General features: G+C 40.6%; 1 protein-coding gene across 2 annotated transcripts in view; it reads left to right on the top strand.

The window, feature by feature from the left end:
• Positions 1 to 18,644, top strand: part of GALNT1 (polypeptide N-acetylgalactosaminyltransferase 1) — a 62,587-nt gene that overhangs the window by 28,723 nt on the left and 15,220 nt on the right. For both annotated transcript variants that reach the window (XM_088655956.1, XM_035134301.3), the window contains exons 4-8: positions 11,278 to 11,444; positions 14,348 to 14,555; positions 16,018 to 16,188; positions 16,961 to 17,078; positions 17,699 to 17,879. In XM_088655956.1, coding sequence (XP_088512082.1) covers positions 11,278 to 11,444; positions 14,348 to 14,555; positions 16,018 to 16,188; positions 16,961 to 17,078; positions 17,699 to 17,879 — 845 coding nt within the window. The remainder of the gene's footprint in view (positions 1 to 11,277; positions 11,445 to 14,347; positions 14,556 to 16,017; positions 16,189 to 16,960; positions 17,079 to 17,698; positions 17,880 to 18,644) is intronic.

Below are 18,644 nucleotides of genomic sequence, written 5' to 3' on the forward strand. Positions count from 1 at the left end.
CACACCTCGCCACAGCCGCCAATTGTCTGCCCGCTCACTGCCACCAACAGCCCACCTGCCCACTTGCCGCAGCCGCCAATTGACTGGCCAATTAACACAGCCACAGCCAATCGCCAGCAGGCCTTGTTGCAGCCACCAATCTCCCGCCCAGTCACTGCTGCCAATCCCCTGCTTGCTGCTGCCATTAATCACACATCCCCCTCTGCATTCACTATCTGTGTATAAGACTGGTTACAGGTAGGTAGCCGTGTTGGTCTGGGTCGAAGTAAAATAAAAATATTCCTTCACTAGCACCTTAAAGACCAACTAAGTTTTTATTTTGGTATGAGCTTTCGTGTGCATGCACACTTCTTCAGATACCTGAAGAAGTATCTGAAGAATCTGAAGTATCTGAAGAATCTGAAGTATATCTGAAGTATCTGAAGAAGTGTGCATGCACACGAAAGCTCATACCAAAATAAAAACTTAGTTGGTCTTTAAGGTGCTACTGAAGGAATTTGTGTATAAGACGACACCCACATGTCTTCTACACGGACAAAAACGGTGTATTTTGGACTTGCCCTAAGATTGTGAAATATTGGGCTGGCATACTGCCAACGGATCCTTTAATTATTTGGGCTCACAAAGTATCAAATATTATTAGAAGTAGGGAATTCAAAGTTTATTGACAGCTGCTATACAATACATCTGTTGTATTTGGGAAAAGTGAGCACTGGAGGAAAAGGTAACTAAAGTATGGGATATTGTGAATATGGTTAAATTGATAAATATTGGGAGGGTCAAAGAAGGAAGACAATCTGAACTCTTTGTGGAAAAATTGAGTGTATTTATTGGTTAGCAGTATAATAAGGTACAAGAGAATGCAAATCTACTCATGCTATGAGCCAGTTTCAACAAGACTAAAAATTGTATATCCATGATGGTGTCTTTTTATGTATCATTCTATTTTTATCTTTGCTTTTACACTATGTGTGTGATATTCTTGGTGTATCTTTGAAGTAAAGGGTGTAGCAAGAAAGGTAAGTTTTATTTTTAAAAACTTGTATTTTTCCCTTACCTTCATGGATTACTGTGGCAGTGCAACCCTTGTCCAGGTACAGCTGTAGCTAGCAAACTAGCCAAAGTTGGAAACATGTCACTGATACTACTTGGGGAATCAGTGACAATACTGAATCAAGTACTCAAGTTATGTACATGTTCCTTCAAGGAGATTGCAACACTTTCCAAAACTGGCTGTCTACCCAGTTCTTACATCCCAAATTTCTCACCTACAGCAACACCATCCTGTCATGATTCAGCCTCAGTTTCTCACAGAACTCTGCCCTAGGGACTTCATGCCATTTGTAGACCAGGCAGAAGCCAATTTGCACATTTCTATGCTTCAGTTTCAGCTGCTTTTCCCATTGTGTGTGAGAGATAAAGCAATCCAAGGCTTCATCTCTTTGCCTTGCCCTCTGCTTCTGGGGCTTGTACAAAGCTGACTGCAGCCCTAATTGCATGCCTAGGAACCAAGAGGCTCCATGCATATTCATAGTTGGGCATTCTTAGGGAAAGGGAATCTAGGACACTGCTTTCAATTGTCTAGTCTGTCATGGTTTCCTCATCAAGTAAAAAAAAAAAACCCACTGCTTCTTGTTTTGACTACTACACAGTTTTAAAAGAATCTGGTTTCTACTGCAGTGGAGAAGGAAAATATATTTAATACTCAGACACACTGGTTCAACTGCCAGAAGAAAGATTGGAAGAATGGACTCCACTGAGAGGTTTTCAGAGTGACCATGAGCAGATGGGGTGCTTGAGTAAACAACCAGGTTTTAAGAACTAGAAGGGACTGGTGCTTTATTGGTTCTTTGGTCAAAAGGGCTGCTTTTTTTCTTTCCCCGTTTTTCCAAGTGTCCTTCTTAAGGTGAGGACACTGGGGATGGAGGTGATTCTGTTGGCTTCATGATAGCCACAGAGACCATGGTGTTCAGATCTTGCAGAGCTGGAAAGAGGTTTGCTCCTCTGCAGTGATACAGACATGTTGGCCTTTCTTTGCACATCCACAAGTAAGATTCTCCAACACTGGCACATATGTCAGTGTTGCTTCTATCATAGATGGCTTTTATCTAGGCAGGGCATCTTAGATCAAGGGCTCTGACCCAAGTCTTAAAAGGCATGTCAGACATCTTCATAAGCAGCACTCATGGAAGTTGTTCAACATTCCATATATGCCTGGCTCAAAAAAAAATGGCAACCCCTTTTGTAGGATGGCAGGCAGACCACCCTTGAGTTCAGTTCCAGTGAGTACAAGGTTCATAGCCAGAATAGATCAAGGTTTCCATAAGAAACCGCTCTGTTCTGCCTTCTGACACCTTCCTTTTTCCTATCTCCTAATTCCCTGATTGGCCCCTGCTTTAGTAACTGTCTTTCGTGTCCAGGGCTTTTTTTCAGCTGGAACATCACCCTAACTTAGATTTGGCACCTCTCCAGTGGGCGCCATTGCCATTATAAAAGAACAAGGGATGTGTTTATGGTGACTTCCAGCACCTCTTTTTCTAGAAAAATCGTACTGTTTGTGCCTCCTGTTGCTGGAGGATACTGAAGTAAGCCTTGACTCTGAGAGTGCTCTTTTTGGATAGGTCACAAAATCTTTGACTCTGCCTTCTGTTAAAGTGTATTTTTATATTGTTTGGGTGTTAAAGATTTTGTATTATGAATTGCAGGAGTTTATTCGATGTAAGCTTATGTGAGTAATAGGAATCAATTAGAAAGGCAGGATAAATGCTGCCTGGTCTATAAATGCAAACAGCAAGGAACTTCATGGTAAGTTCAACTTTTCCTATTCCAGTATTGCTGGATCAGGTGCATACAAAGCACTGTGAATGGAATTTAGTCTGCCTAATTAAACAGCTGGGGCTATAAGTGCATAGGTGTCAGAGGGTCGTCGTGGCTACTCTAGAGTAACTCCGCTTGAGTTCAGTTTGTCTTTAAAGACTTTTATTGTGCATGGTATTTACAGTGCAGAGATAGCTTAAAACATGACCTCTCAGTTCGAACCAGAATCTGGCAATGGCGTACGTCTGTTCCTACGCCAGCAAAGTAGTCGGGGCACCCCAAAACGCCTCCCCAGTGTGGTGTAGTGGTTAAGAGCAGTAGACTCGTAATCTGGGGAACCGGGTTCGCGTCTCCGCTCCTCCACATGCAGCTGCTGGGTGACCTTGGGCTAGTCACACTTCTCTGAAGTCTCTCAGCCCCACCCACCTCACAGAGTGTTTGTTGTGGGGGAGGAGGGAAAAGGAGATTGTTAGCCGCTTTGAGACTCCTTCGGGTAGTGATAAAGCGGGATATCAAATCCAAACTCCTCCTCTTCTTCTTCCCCCTTGACCTGCGTCGCAGTGCTCTCCTCAACTCTTGCTAATTGCATTGGCCATGGTGTCCTTCTGGACCATATAGTGGGGTTGGGGATTGGGAGCACTGTTATGCAGTGGTACTGCTTCTTCTGGGCCGTATCCAGAAAGTGATGTTGGGAGATGAGTGTTCGGACCCCTGGGCACTCACCTCCCCATGCTTTTCAACATCTGTATGAAACTACTGGTGGAGATCATCAGGGGATTTGGGCTGGATGTTCACCAGTATGTGAATGATACCCAGTTCTACCTCTCATCAGTGAAGGCAGTGAACATCTTGTGTGAGTGTCTGGAGGTAGTTGTAGGATGGATGGCAGTCAGTGGATTGAGGCTGCATCTCGACAAGACAGAAGCACTGTTTCTGAGGGACAGGGAGTGGGCAGGTGTGGGGGACACCCTGGTCCTGAATGGGGTAACTGTGCCCCTAAAGGACCAGGTACACAGCCTTGGGGTCATCTTGGACTCAGGTGTCCATGCAGACACAGGTTAATTCTTTGTCCAGAGCGGCTATCTGCCAGCTCCATCTGGCATGTTGACTGAGACCCTATCTGCCAGCGCCTTGTCTCACCAGAGTGGTAATATGCGCTAGTTATCTCCCACTTGAACTACTGCATCCAGAATGCTGCTGCAGACAGGTGACTGGGCATGGCTGCTGGGACCATGTAACGCCGGTCATAAAAGATCTACATTGGCTCCCAGTTTGTTTTTGCGCACTAATCAAAGTGTTGGTGCTGACCTCAAATGCCCTAAATGGCTTTGGCCCTGCATACCTGAAGGAGCATCTCCACCCCTATCGTTCAGTGCAGACATTGACATTCAGATCCGAGGGCCTTCTGGCAGTTCCCTCATTGTGGGATGTGATGCTACAGGCAACTAGGCAGAGGGCCTTCTCGGCAGAGGTACCTGCCCTATGGAATGCCCTCCCATCAGTGATAAACTACATGACTTTCTGGAGACATCTGAAGGCAGCCCTGTATCAGGAAGTTTTTAATATCTGATGTGTGTTTGTATTAGTACATTCCGTTGGAAGCCACCTAGAGTAGTTGCAGTGACTTGTCAGATGAGCACCCTTGGATTTGTATGACTACCTTTTCTTTCTTTCTAGAGGCAGGTTAAAAGCTTTTCTTTTCTGTTTCTCCTTTGGTAGTTGAATTGTTTGATTCTGCTCTTCATATCTGATAGGTTTTTTCGTCCTTTGGTTTATATTTTCATTTCAAAGTTGAAAAGCAGTATAAAAAAGTATCAAAATCACCTGCTCAGCAACACTATCACTTGAGTGCTGCCCATATTTCTTAGATCAGGGTATGTAAAACTTGCTTGGAGACACATCTTGTTTTTAACTTGTGCGTGGATATACAACTCTATTTTGGACTTTTCACATAGATTAAATTAGTTATGTATGGATTGTGTTTTTATTTAGATGTATGAACAAGGTCTTGCATGTTGGTTAATACCCATTATGTTTCTAAGACGGTCTACCTACTGAGCATATGTGCCTTAAAAAAGTTAATTGCTATTGTGAAACAATGGAATTAACTATTTTTTTTTGTAATTAGCATAATTATTAAGCACGTTGATCTGATCTAGTAAAATTTTGAAAATACTTTGACCAAGTATTTTTTGTCTGGTCTAATGTACACATCTAGTCCTTTAGATCTTGATTTCTTGCATTCAGAGCCATGCCATTTAATTTAATTTGGAATTCCATGTAAAAAATGAAGAATATTCTCCTACTAGTGATTATGTGATATATTTTCAGTTGTATGAATTGGGTGATCTTTTGGAAGTTTTCTGAAGTCTCAACAGTGGAAAAGGTGGATGATTTTGTTTGATCTTTGGATGCCAGATTTTGTCTTGTCTACAACCCCAAAGTTGAATGCATCTGCAGCTTGAGGTTTATTCCATTGGTAGAGTGTTATCTTCTCCCCAGTCTTGGTGTGCATTCATTCAAAAATTCATGCTTATTTATCTTGTGTGCTCTCTTTTCCATGACTACTGTATGCTTTTAGATAATATTTCAGGTAATTATGGGAAAGGTAAAGCAGCTTTAACACCAAAAGTATCAATTTTGTCCCACAATAAAAATTCAAAAATCCCCATTAGGGCAATAGCTTTACAAGACCAACCAAAATGTCTTAAAGTGTGTACATCACCAGCCCCTTATCTCACGGAAATCCACTACGTGGAATACCGTAGACTTCTCACAGCTGCCAGATTAAATGTCCTTGAACTGGCGGTCTTGTTGGGAAGGTACAGGAGAGTCCCATATGACCAGAGAACTTGTCATTGTCCCCTAGGAGTGGTTGAGTCAACTGAACATATTCTCTTGACCTGCCCTTTTTATGCAGACCTTAGACAAAAACTTATAGACCCACTCCTATGCCAACTTAGCCCTGTAGCCAGAGAAAGAAAGGTTTTGTTTTTACTGAATAATGTTACTGGAACAATAGCCTCCTTGGTGGCCAAATTTCTTTTTTTTGGCCCTTAAGCGTCGTAAGGTTAAAATTGACAGCGCTGACATGGGTCTAAATGTACAGTATAGCCTAATTTATTGTCGGTTTCAGTTTTAAGTTTTTTAGATGTTTAGATGTTAAATGTCTAGATGTTTTAAATTTTGTATGGATAAATGTTTATTTCTGACTGACGGTCGAATAAAATTGAATTGAATAAAGTGTGTACTTCAATAACCTCTGCGGAGGTAATGTATTAGTAAGAAAGATGATAGGAACATCACCTCCAATGTTTAGAGTTATGGTTGCTCAAGACCCACGCAAGGTTCGGCTTTGAACTAGATTTTAAGTAGGTTTCATGATAAGGAGTGCTATTTTTCTAGAAAAACGAGATGCCGGAACTCACCATGAATGCCTGCCTTGTTCTCTTGCAATGACAATGGCGCCTACCTGAGAGGTGTCAGTGAGTTCTGTCTGAAAAAAAGCCCTGACAATAAAGTTAACTTACGATAGCAGCCTCCAACATTCTTAGTTGATCGCAAACAAAGGAGGTGCTAATACATCAGTCCGCTGTGCTTCTTGTTCTTTCTAGGAACTTCTGTCCTAGAGGAGAGTTGGAGACTCTTAAGAGTTGCTTCTCTTAAATACAGAGCAATATTCCATGTTTGGAGCCCATGACAGAATTGACCTAGGATTTTCTTTAGGCACCTACATTTTAAAAGTGGATTTTCCTGGAAAAAACCAGAAGTCTAAATCTTTTTTTATTTTTCTTCTCAAAAGTAACTAACTTTACACATCCTAGATTTGTAACATCTTTTACTAATACATACAGTCTGGTATTTCAGCCTTCATCTAGTTAGCATGTAAAATAATTTTATACAGCAAAGAACAGAATTTTAAGTTTTTCACCAGAAAGCTCTCTTGGGGGGCAGCTGGCTTATGCCATAAGCACTAGAAAATCTTCAGAACTTTCTTTATATGAATTCTGCTTGAATCTCTAACCACAATGGTTTTAAGGACCATTTTGGATTTTGTTTCTAGGGTCTAAAGAAGATTTCTACTTGAATCATGAGATATTGCAACTTTCTTATATCAGAAGAGAGGAAAATTTCATTCTCTTGATGTCAGGTAAATTATGAAATAACTGTTAAAGTCAGACTTGAACTTGACTACAAACCAGTGTGTGGATGCTGAAAAGATTTAGTATACATAGGCTACTAGATGGAGTAGTGTCTCTTAGAGACTTAACACACAAATTCCTATCAATTTTTGTAAAAGTATTGCTGTTTCCTCAGGAAATGTTCCACTCTGCATTTGTCTTGTGCCTGTTTTCTGAACTATTGGCAATTAAGTTCATTGTTATCATACTGCCTGTTGGGTGGGATTACAAAACAGGCATTCAAGTTTGATATATCCTGTATGGAACAAAATTTCAATGAACACTTAATGTTTTTTAGATGCAGTCTTGTGCCCATTTATATGGGAGAATGTCCCACTTCCTTCATTGTGAGTTATTTTGAGTAGATTAACAAGGATGCCAATTTGAATAAAATATTGTGAGGGCCCAGGTAAGCTCCACCCCACATAATCGATCACATTACATGACATTTTAATAGCAATGCCCATCAACCTTGGGGGGCCCTGGCCCCCTAGATATTTTACTGGGGGCTCAAATCCCCCTTGGCCCCTAGGAGTTGGCTCCTTTGATATATAAGATTGTGCTGTACATCTATAAAATATACCTTGGGTGTGTGTGTGTGTGTTATGTATTTCCTGCAGTACTTTTTCCCTTTGTGGCATTTTTGAACAATTTTGAACCAGCGACATGCTTGGCCTCGTTTGAGGGTTGCCTAGAATTATTAGCAGTTTGACTAGTTCTGCTTCCGATAATCCATGGTAATCACAATTGATAAACTTTTACCTGTTTGTGGGTAATGGGACACGGGTGGTGCTGTGGTCTAAACCAGTGTTTCTCAACCTTTTTTGGGCCAAGGCACACTTGTTCCATGAAAAAAATCACGAGGCACACCACCATTAAAAAAGTTAAAAAATTTAACTCTGTGCCGCCCTATATTGACTATATAATTATGACTGTAAGAAACACTTGCCAATTGCTGTGTTGGTTGCAATCTCCTGTAATAAGGCTTCACAAGCCACTGATTTCTCTGCCAGCACAATCCTTTGCTCAGCAAGTTTCAGGTTGAGCTCATCCAGCCAGCTTCTTTAAGTTTGTCTAAAACCACCCTCCCGTGGTAGTGGCTGTTGAGAGCTGCGCTCGCCCCGCGTCGTGACCCGGCCGGCTTCCTTTCTGGCGGGCTAATGTTGTGCATTGGCGGCCGCCAGGCACGTGACACTGCAAATCGCCCTTCTCGTCGCCGCACGTCGCGGCACACCAGCCAGCGTCTCGCGGCACACTAGTGTGCCGCGGAACAGCGGTTGAGAAACGCTGGTCTAAACCACTGAGCCTAGGGCTTGCTGATTGGAAGGTCGGCGGTTCGAATCCCCGCGACGGGGTGAACTCCCGTTGCTTGGTCTCTGTTCCTGCCACCTAGCAGTTCGAAAGCACGCCAGTGCAAGTAGATAAATAGCTACCACTGTGGCGGGAAGGTAAACAGCATTTCCGTGTGCTGCTCTGGCTTTGCCAGAAGTGGCTTAGTCATGCTGGCCACATGACCTGGAAAAACTGTCTGCAGACAAACGCCGGCTCCCTTGGCCAGTAAAGCGAGATGAGCGCCGCAACCCCAGAGTCATTCGTGACTGTACTTAACTGTCAGGGGTCCCTTTACCTTTACCTGTTTGTGGGTACATAGAATATAATCAGTCAAGTATCGATTGATTAGCCACTAGGGTATCTTTAGACTTGAAATGTCTTATTGGACGGTCTAATTGGATGCCAGTGGTCCTTTGTTAACCTTATTCTGCTGTTAACATAGAGCCAGCTCAAGACACTGGGTCTTTGAAGACTGCTGTAGAATATTTTGTTACATTTTAGGTGATCTACATAGACATTTCCTCCTAGATTAAGAATCTTATACAGTGGTATCTTGGTTCTCGAACTTAATCCATTCCGGGAGTCCGTTCGACTCCTGGAACCATTTGAAAACCAAGGCGCGGCTTCCAATTGGCTGCAGGAGCTTCCTGCACTCAAGCAGAAGCTGCGTCGATGTTTGGCTTCCAAAAAACATTCACAAACTGAAACACTTCCGGTTTTGCGGCGTTTGGGAGCCTATTTGTTCAGCAACTAAGCCGTTCAGGAACCAAGGTTTGACTGTACCTCTGCTTCACAGCTAGGTGGCTTTAAATACATGTTCTAAGTTAACTATAATAATAAAGCAGGTTATTGTTCCAGACACTAAAGGAGCTTCAGAAGTTTTCTCATACAGCTAAAAGAGTGTGCTGTATGGAAGCCCTTTTCCACGTCTCAACATTACTCTATTGTGACTTGGAATTTAAATGGTTCTCATGATCATCCTATCAAATCTGTTTTTGTAAAGGTCTGTCTTGGTCAGCCAGGCAGCAGCTTCATTTGTCTTGTCTTGCTGGGGGGAGGGGATTTCAACTACTGTGTGTGTAGCGACCATGCATTGTATATTTTAATCTATTCAATTTTTTTGGCTACTAGGATACATTCCCACATTTACCTCAGTCAATAGAAACAATAGTCAAAGTACTGTATCAAGGACTGCCTTTCAATGTCTTGACATATTGTAATCTATTCTGCTTTACCAGTTCTCAATCCTGACTCAATCAGTTCTTCACTTCTAGCAGAAAAACAGAAAAAACCACAGCTCTCTGCTTGATGCACAGGTTCACCAATTTCCTTTTCTTGTGGGGAGTTTGAAAATACCCTGTCCTTTGTGTTTCTATCCAAATTTGAAGGCTGCTTGCCTTTCCTACTGAAATTATTGTGGCTTTCTTTTTAATAATAACTGTAAGTAACAGAACTTGACATTTGAAATATGCGTCAGTATGTCTTAAACCAGGGCAACTAGTGTAGTACTCCATTCCTTTAATTTTAAACCATTTTGTTACTGGTATGCTACTTTAACAGAATCTTCCATATTCCTAAATATACTGAAAAGATTATGTTCTAACTGTTGTTGATAGCTTCTCTTTATTAGATTGTAAGTTCTTTTCCTCTTGAATGAGAACGTCCTCTCCTTTCAGAGTTGTCAAAGCTACTTGATGTTTTGTGACATGTAAGTTAGTTTAACTGGTTAAAAGCCAAACAGTTTAATTTTCCTTGTAATGAGCTCCCAGGCTTACTAACAAAAAGACTTCCTTGTTAGCAAATGGATTATGATCCTCTTTTGCATTTGATGGCTACTGGGATTTTGAGGTGCACCTCCCTACCAGGGGGAACTGTTGTCTTATGAGACTGGGAGAATAGGCTTCTAGGATAAGTAGTACATTTGGAACTGGACAGGAAGGAAGCTGTTTGCATATTCATGGAGTCTTATACCGTTCTCATAAGGGTAATAGGAGCGGCTATATTCATGCTGATGGAGGAAACCTGAGGTGCATTTGCTGCTTTTTTGTGCAGGGTATCTAAAACTCAGCTTAATATACCTTCATAGACAAAATGGAGAACCTTTTGGATCAAGGCACTAAGAACATACTTAGTGTGGCAGAAGAATATAGTTCTTTTGAAATACCAGCATCCTGAAAGCACTTCCCTAGGATGGGTAGCATTAGAGATGTTGGGAAAGCCCCATTGTTAGAATAACATTTGAGGTACTGGTCTGCCTCCTTCAAGACTGTTTCTGCCTCTTGTGTATGTAGAGTTTGATCCAGTACTTTGCAAGTTGTAGTTCTGTTCTGATTAGCTGTGATTGGGCCAGAGTTTCTGATACAGTGGTTCACTCAGTGCTTGGAGCATTGATGGTGGCAAGGTCACCAATGGCATCTTCAGCTAGTCTCTGATTAATTATAAAGGATTATTCTTTAGCCATAACCTGGAAATCCTCTTCATGTGTAAGAACTATTTTAATTGAGCAATAGCCTTGTCAGGAAATTCACTCTACATCAGGACATTCTATTCTGCATGAAGCATGTTTCACACAGCTAACTGTGCCCATAATTTTCTTGTGCATTCATTGATGACCTGTGGAAGTTAATGCGATTGCAGCCTTCTTGCTTCAGTGTTTCAGTTGAAGTAGTCAATTGAAATGGCTAGTGTAGCATGCGCCAAAGGGCATTTTTACAGGTGAGTTCTGAATGCATTAGTGAACAAGGGCCTATTGCTAAAAGCTTGGGGAAAGGGCCTTTTCAGTGATGACAACCCATTGATGAAACACCCTCCCCAGGGAAGTTTTCCTTGTCCCTACCTTATATTTTTTAATATAAAGAGAATATTAAAGAGAATATTATTTTTTTATTCAAATGTAATAATAAAGGGTTCATTTATTACTGCTTTGCTTTATTTGTGTTTTGTCTAGGTGTAAGACAAAAGTATATCCAGATAACCTTCCTACAACAAGTGTTGTAATTGTCTTTCACAATGAAGCTTGGAGTACTCTCTTGCGAACTGTACATAGTGTCATAAACCGGTCACCACGACACATGCTGGAAGAAATTATTCTGGTAGATGATGCTAGTGAAAGAGGTAAGATTGCATAAGGTGCAGTTTGGGCATATTGCATGAATTTTTTAAAAAAACTGAGTAGCAAACAAAACTGAAATGCCGGTTGCTGATATGACTGTAATTACTGGACAGATTAGAGCCGTTTTCATCACGTGAAAATGAAATGCCTGTTTTGATAGGTAGAGTATAAATATTTATATTTGAGAAAGACTCCTTTAAGTCAGATGCATATGGTAGAGGAATTGATTCAAGTTAGCAGTGGGGAAGTGTGGTGTTGCAAAACACTTTGTGCATAATTTTGCAGATCTGCAAACCCCATTTTGGCTGGGCCAGGTCTTTCTTTACCTTTCCTAAATTTCACATCATATATGATGGCAGGTCCACAGTGCTTGGCCAAAATGGCCTGGCAGATCTAAATAGATCCATAGATCATTGGTTTCCCCACACCTGTTTTAGATTAATCATAGGACTAATGTGCTTGTATACATGTTGTTTAATATTAAATTCATTATTATTTAAGAGAAATGCAGTATTCACACTTTAAAAAATCAAATCTGATTTTAAAATTCAGTTTTAAAAAGCAACCCGATTCTTTTAGGTTGTTTTGTAATCCCTATTTGAAATGGGGATAGAAAAGCTAGGAGCCAAATGGCCCCTGAAACTTGGGATGTGGGTGCCAAAACAGAATGTCTAGTCACCATTTTGGGGCGGGGCGGCAACACTTTCTATTTATTATTTTGATAAGCATGAACTAATACACAATTCTCATAAGTGACACATTGTTAATATCACATTTTTAACAGAAATTGTTAATACATGTTTAATTTGGTGTTTACCATAAAAATATTGCTACCATACTTCAGTTTTCAAAACACTCTATTCTTTATTCTTAAACTCCTAAACATATTGTCTATCCTTAACATGTACTTTGAAGCTTCAAAGCACATACATTTCAGTAATCCTTGAGTGTCAGCCAGGCGCACAAAGTGGCACCCAGATTTTTTGAGGTGCTCACAAACAGAGAATCTTTAGGCGCAAAATGTGCCTGATGCCCTGCTAATTACATTCACTCTTTTGAATTTAATGAATTCATTAAAGCTACCCACTGGAAGCAGTCCTTTGAACACTTCACAGACCATATGTTGAAATAGAGATTACTCTATGCCAGGGTAAAGTAAATCACACTCTTCAAATAACCTAAGGTAAAGGGACCCCTGACCATTAGGTCCATCCGTGACCGACTCTGGGGTTGCGGCGCTCATCTCGCGTTATTGGCCGAGGGAGCCGGTGTACAGCTTCCAGGTCACGTGGCCAGCATGACTAAACCGCTTCTGGCGAACCAGAGCAGCACACAGAAACGTCATTTACCTTCCTGCTTGGAGGAAGGTACTTTGCAAGATCTACTTGCCCTTTGACGTGCTTTTGAACTGCTAGAAGCTCACCCCATTGCAGGGATTTGAACTACCGACCTTCTGATCAGCAAGCCCTAGGCTCTGTGGTTTAACCCACAGCGCCACCTGCGTCAAATAACCTAGGGTGCCCTTAATGCTCAAACATGCTTGAAATGAATATTCATTAAATAGTGTCTGTTTAATCTCTAAATCACTATTTAGTTGGATTTTGCCGTATTGTGTACAGTGCATCCACATTCTGTTTTTCCTTTGGAATTGCACTGAACCTGCTTCTTAAGAGAATTCTTTTGCCTTTATGTAGAATCATTGTTATGGATTTCTTCATTGAAGCAGTGTTGGAATAAAGAGCTGTTGTGTGAGCTTTGCTTTTAAGAGTTTTATAAAGGTGAAGGGTAAAGGTCCCCTGACAGTTAAGTCCAGTTGCAGACGACTCTGGGGTCATCTCGCTTTACTGGCTGAGGGAGCCGACGTTTGTGGTCATGTGGCCAGCATGAGTAAGCCGCTTCTGGTAAAACCAGAGTAGTGTACGGAAACATGGTTTACCTTTCCGCCAGAGCAGAACTTTGCACTTTGACGTGCTTTCGAACTGCTAGGTTGGCAGGAGCTGGGCTCAAGCAACGGGAGCTCACCCCGTTGCAGGGATTTGAACCGCCGACCTTCCAATCGGCAAGCCCAGGGCTCAGTGCTTTAGACAACAGCACTACCCGCGTCCCTAAGAGTTTTATAGTACTTAAGTTAACTGTGTATAGTACTCTGAAACCATGTATACCTGACTCTTCAAGTTGTACATAGCTACACAGTACTATATTAATGTTTTCCTTGATGTTACTTCTGTGACTCACATGGAACTTTGTTAAAAAGAAATTGGGTTTGAAGTTTATCAAACTGAAGGATGCAGGCAGAAAATGCAGTCTCTGTTTACATGCTGGTTAAATACTCTGTAAGTAGGGAATTGGGCTTCTACAAAAAATTCCTAATCTGGAGAGAGTGGGTTTCAAATTTTAGCATTCAGTTGGGTAAACTGAATAAAGCAAACATTCAGCTTTACCTTTGTATCTGCTGCTGGCATATTCCCAGTAAAGTTGATTTGCATAATATTTCACTTTTGCACTGGAAAAAGAAACATCAAGAATACAAGACTACTTACTCTTCGCATAATTTTGAAGTGCTAATTTTTCATTTAGAAGAAAAATAGTGGATAAATACCGATTAGTTGTTTTGATTATATGTGGAAAAAGTCACCAGCCTGAACCAGAAAGAGAAAAAGAGAGTTTTAATCTTCCATTAAAATCTGGAATTTGGAGCATAATGTGTGTGTCCTGGTTCTGTTATTGCACAGAATTAATAGTATATTCACTTAAATTTAGTGTTGATATCTGGGTTGTTCTGCCCCTTTTGAGCACTCCTGTTGAGGGTTCAATTAGACATAAGCCATTTTAAGAGTTCTTACTAAAATTATGAGTGTACATGTAGCTTGAATGCTTCATTTATTTTGTTTGCCATACTTTTTAGAGTTCTTGAAGAGACCCTTGGAGAACTATGTGAAGAAATTACGAGTACCAGTTTATGTGATTCGAATGGAGCAGCGTTCTGGACTGATCAGAGCCAGATTGAAAGGAGCCGCTGCCTCTAAAGGCCAAGTCATCACCTTTTTAGATGCTCATTGTGAATGTACAGTCGGATGGCTGGAGCCACTGCTAGCACGGATAAAAGCAGACAGGTGGTTATTTTATAAAACATGTTAAAGGTTAATACTGTACTGACTAATGCAGCTACTCTGTTTCTTTAAGCGTGACTCAGCCTTGGACATAGTGGGTAAACTTCATTAATCCTTAGAATATGAGAAATTTGTAGTAGAAGAATATTTGCACAAAGGATTAATTAAAGAGCAGTGGCAGACCTTGGTAATCTTCAAATGCAGTATGGATGTATTGCAGATACAGTTATATGTATAATTAATACATCTCAGATATCCCGCCATAGACTGTTACTATTGTTGCTTTTCTGTCTTATGCTCATGACTTGCAACATGTTTCTCTGGAAATCGAGCAACCTGTTCTCTGAGGTACATAGGAACCTACCATTCTACCAAGTTAAACCTTTGTTTCATTTAAGGACTTTCCTGCCCTAACTGCTAGGGGCTATGACCCCATCTGCCTCTGAATACAAATACCTTATTTAGAGAGCTAACACTTTTGAATATGGTTAACTTGAGCTTCAGTCTACTACCCTGTATTATTTAATTTCTAAGATTTCTTCTTTTTTGTTTTTTTCTCCCCCCCCAATTTTACAATAATCAATACCTCATCACAAATACGTATATCATAGTTTGACTTCCTTCCCTCCCCCACTTTCTGTGGTTTCTTCTATTTTCACTTTTGATTTATGCATCTCCCCTATAATTCCTTATAATTGTTACTCTCAACTTTGAAAAGGTTAATAGTTTAACTGCTCATCCTCAGTTAATCCTGCCAATGCAGTTAACGATTTACAATCATTTTTAAAATACTTCACATAATTTCCCCATTCTTTTTAAAAAGTTCCCTCATCTTGGTTCCTTAGCCATTTGTGCGTAGCCCATTAGTTTTGCCTGCCATTCATCCTTGGTTGGAACTGCATCTTCTTTCCATCTATTATTTATAAGATTTCTTATCTACCCTTCACCCCACCTAGAATAGAAGTGACAGCTCCTGCAGATAAAGGACTATTTCAAGGGTTTGAGCATTACTTTAATAGCATATCACTGTTTCTTGTATTCTACGTTGCTGTGGTATGAAGTTAGCATGAGCCAGACAAAAGTGAACATTTTAAGCCAGGCATAAGCACACTCTGCCCTCCATATGTTTGGGACTACAATTCTCATCATTCCTGACCACTGGTCCTGTTAGCTAGGGATGATGGGAGTTGTAGTCCCAAAACATCTGGAGGGCCGAGTTTGCCTATGCCTGTTTTAAGCCTCGTTGAAATAACTGAAGGTATTTCAAAGACACTTGTAGATACTTAACATGAGCTGGATCATGCCTATCATGTACTAAAACTGAAACTTTTTCAGAGATGAACTGGAAATGAGATGCTTATTTGTGGTGTAGGGCTGATATTGTATGTAACAAAGGCTGCTCTCTTGTATTTTGTCACATTCTTGCCTTCTTTCTTCTAATGGTCTATGCCATTTCTTTCTTTAGGAGAACAGTAGTTTGTCCAATTATTGATGTAATCAGCGATGATACATTTGAATACATGGCAGGTTCTGATATGACTTATGGTGGATTCAACTGGAAGTTGAATTTCCGGTGGTATCCTGTTCCTCAGAGAGAAATGGACCGAAGGAAAGGTGACAGAACCCTTCCAGTCAGGTAAAGGGAGCTGATGAACATTTTTGGGATATCCCTTTATGCATGTGTCTAATTGCTCAAATAATATAGTATATACTGTTCAAATAATACAATCCAGGTTTAATCAGTTCCAAAGTCCATTTCTACATTAAAAAGAACTATGATGGTGCAAGGAAATGTGAGGGACATATGAGAAGTAATCAGCAACCATTAACTTCATTTTAAAACACCCAGTAAATTAAGACACATCTTAGAAAGCCTGCTGAAACAGGTAGATCATACAACTCTTACACTAGGAAGTGTGTTCTCCCTTAACTGTGAGTATCTAGTTTGGACAGGGAGGTCCATTTCAAGTTAGTGATTAGTATGCCACCTTTTCTAAACCTGCAACAGTGAAACAACCCCCAAGAGCATGGTTATGAGGTGCACAAGGATATAGGAGAGGAAGGGGGAGTTCTGTTGTGCAGCCCAAAGTGCTTGTGCTAATGTAATTGCTTAATTGGATACTGCCTGTGGAAATTAATGGACCTAAGTTAATCATGTATTAATTTTATTGAAATTAATGTTCTGAGTTGGACTGGCATTAGATGCAGTTCAGGATGTTGCAACATACCTTCTCCTTCAAATCTGTATTGCCTTCCTGTACTCCCAGACTTGCAAATGCCTCCTTCTTTTTCACCCTCAGTGACCCAATTTTAGCTATATTTGTGTTGGGATAGAGTTCAGTACCAAGAGTAATAAATGTAATAATAAATGTCAGGGTTGGATTTAAAACATTTTCATATTCCTTTAGGACGCCTACAATGGCAGGAGGCCTTTTTTCTATAGATAGGGACTATTTTCAAGAAATTGGGACATACGACGCAGGAATGGATATATGGGGAGGAGAAAACCTAGAAATTTCATTCAGAGTAAGTAAACTTCATTTTTATTCCCATGTAATGCAGCTTAGCTTACTGTAGGGAGATGTGTTTTGAATGTTACCAGAGGGAAGAGGAAAATGGGTATAAACAATTCGTTAAAGGTAAAAAGGTAAACAAATGAGTGCTATCTTTCAACAATAGACTATTTTTTTAAATTAAAAACAAATTCAGGGAAGAGCTGAATTTGCCAGAGTGCTCTGGTGCAGTACTGCAAAGCACATGGTTCACAGCTCTGAACCAAAGCTCTAGGACATCCCAGTACCTGCATGTGCAGTTGACTGAAGAATAGTTAAACATGCTACCATCTATGATGTTTCAGTAATACTGGTAAGTGCCCAATGTCCTTGCTGCAACAGAATGGTCTTGCTACATAATCTGGATATGATTTCACATGGGCTGGAAGTGGGACATCTGCAATGAGTTCTCCATGAAGTGGTGAAGGGTGATATCCACTGGTCAAGTGTGATGTGTAAATATAATTTAAATATAATTAGTAAATTTATAATGCAGAATTATTACTCATGCAGTTATAGTTTGCATAGTAATCAGAACTCCCCCCCCCCTAAAACTATAGAAATATGTTTATGGTGAACTCTTGACATTTTCAGATTTGGCAGTGTGGGGGAACTTTGGAAATTGTGACATGTTCGCATGTTGGACACGTTTTTCGAAAAGCCACTCCTTACACTTTCCCAGGAGGCACAGGGCAGATTATTAATAAAAATAATAGACGACTTGCAGAAGTTTGGATGGATGGCTTCAAGAATTTCTTCTACATAATTTCCCCAGGTGAGCAAGGAATCTTCAGCATAATATATTGTCTTAAACTGATACCGTGTTTCTCATATTATAAGACATGTCTTATATTTATTTTTTTCCTCAAAAAAACACACTATGGCTTATTTTCAAGGGATGTCTTAGTTTTTTCATCCTCCTCCTGCCGCGGCCGGCATTGCTTCTGCGCCTATCACTATGTCTTATTTTCGGGGTATGGCTTATATTCCTTGAATGCTTAAAAATCCTGCTATGGCTTATTTTATGGGTATGTCTTAAAATATGAGAAACAGGGTACAATGAATGTATAAAGCTATCTGCTCAGACTATTGATTCATCTAGCTCTGAAATGTGATGCTAATGCAGTTTTAGGCTGTGTTAATAGAAACCATAGTTTCCATCTCATGAGAAATAAGTTACACTTCATTTTGTACTAGACAGACCTCATCTTGGAGTATTGTGTGCAGTTGTGGAGGAGGACTGTGAGAAGCATGTAGAAAAATTAGAAGGCAACCAAGGTGGTCTGTGGGATTGATGAGACATCATATGAGAAAAGGTTGTATGAACTGTGTATGTTTAGCCGTGAGAACAGAAGGCTGAGGGGATCGAACGGCTATCACATAATAGAAAGGAATCTCTGCTACTCCCAAGCGGCAGGAATAGATCTGCAGAAGTAGAGATTTCAGGTGAACATTAGGAGGAACTGCAGCAAGAGTAGTCCAACAATCGAGCCATGTACCTAAGAGGGATGGCAGGCTCTCTCACTGGAAGACTCCAGGT

The sequence above is a fragment of the Zootoca vivipara genome, chromosome 12 (assembly GCF_965207765.1).
Source record: "Zootoca vivipara chromosome 12, rZooViv2.hap1.1, whole genome shotgun sequence".
Taxonomy (NCBI): Eukaryota; Metazoa; Chordata; class Lepidosauria; order Squamata; family Lacertidae; genus Zootoca; species Zootoca vivipara.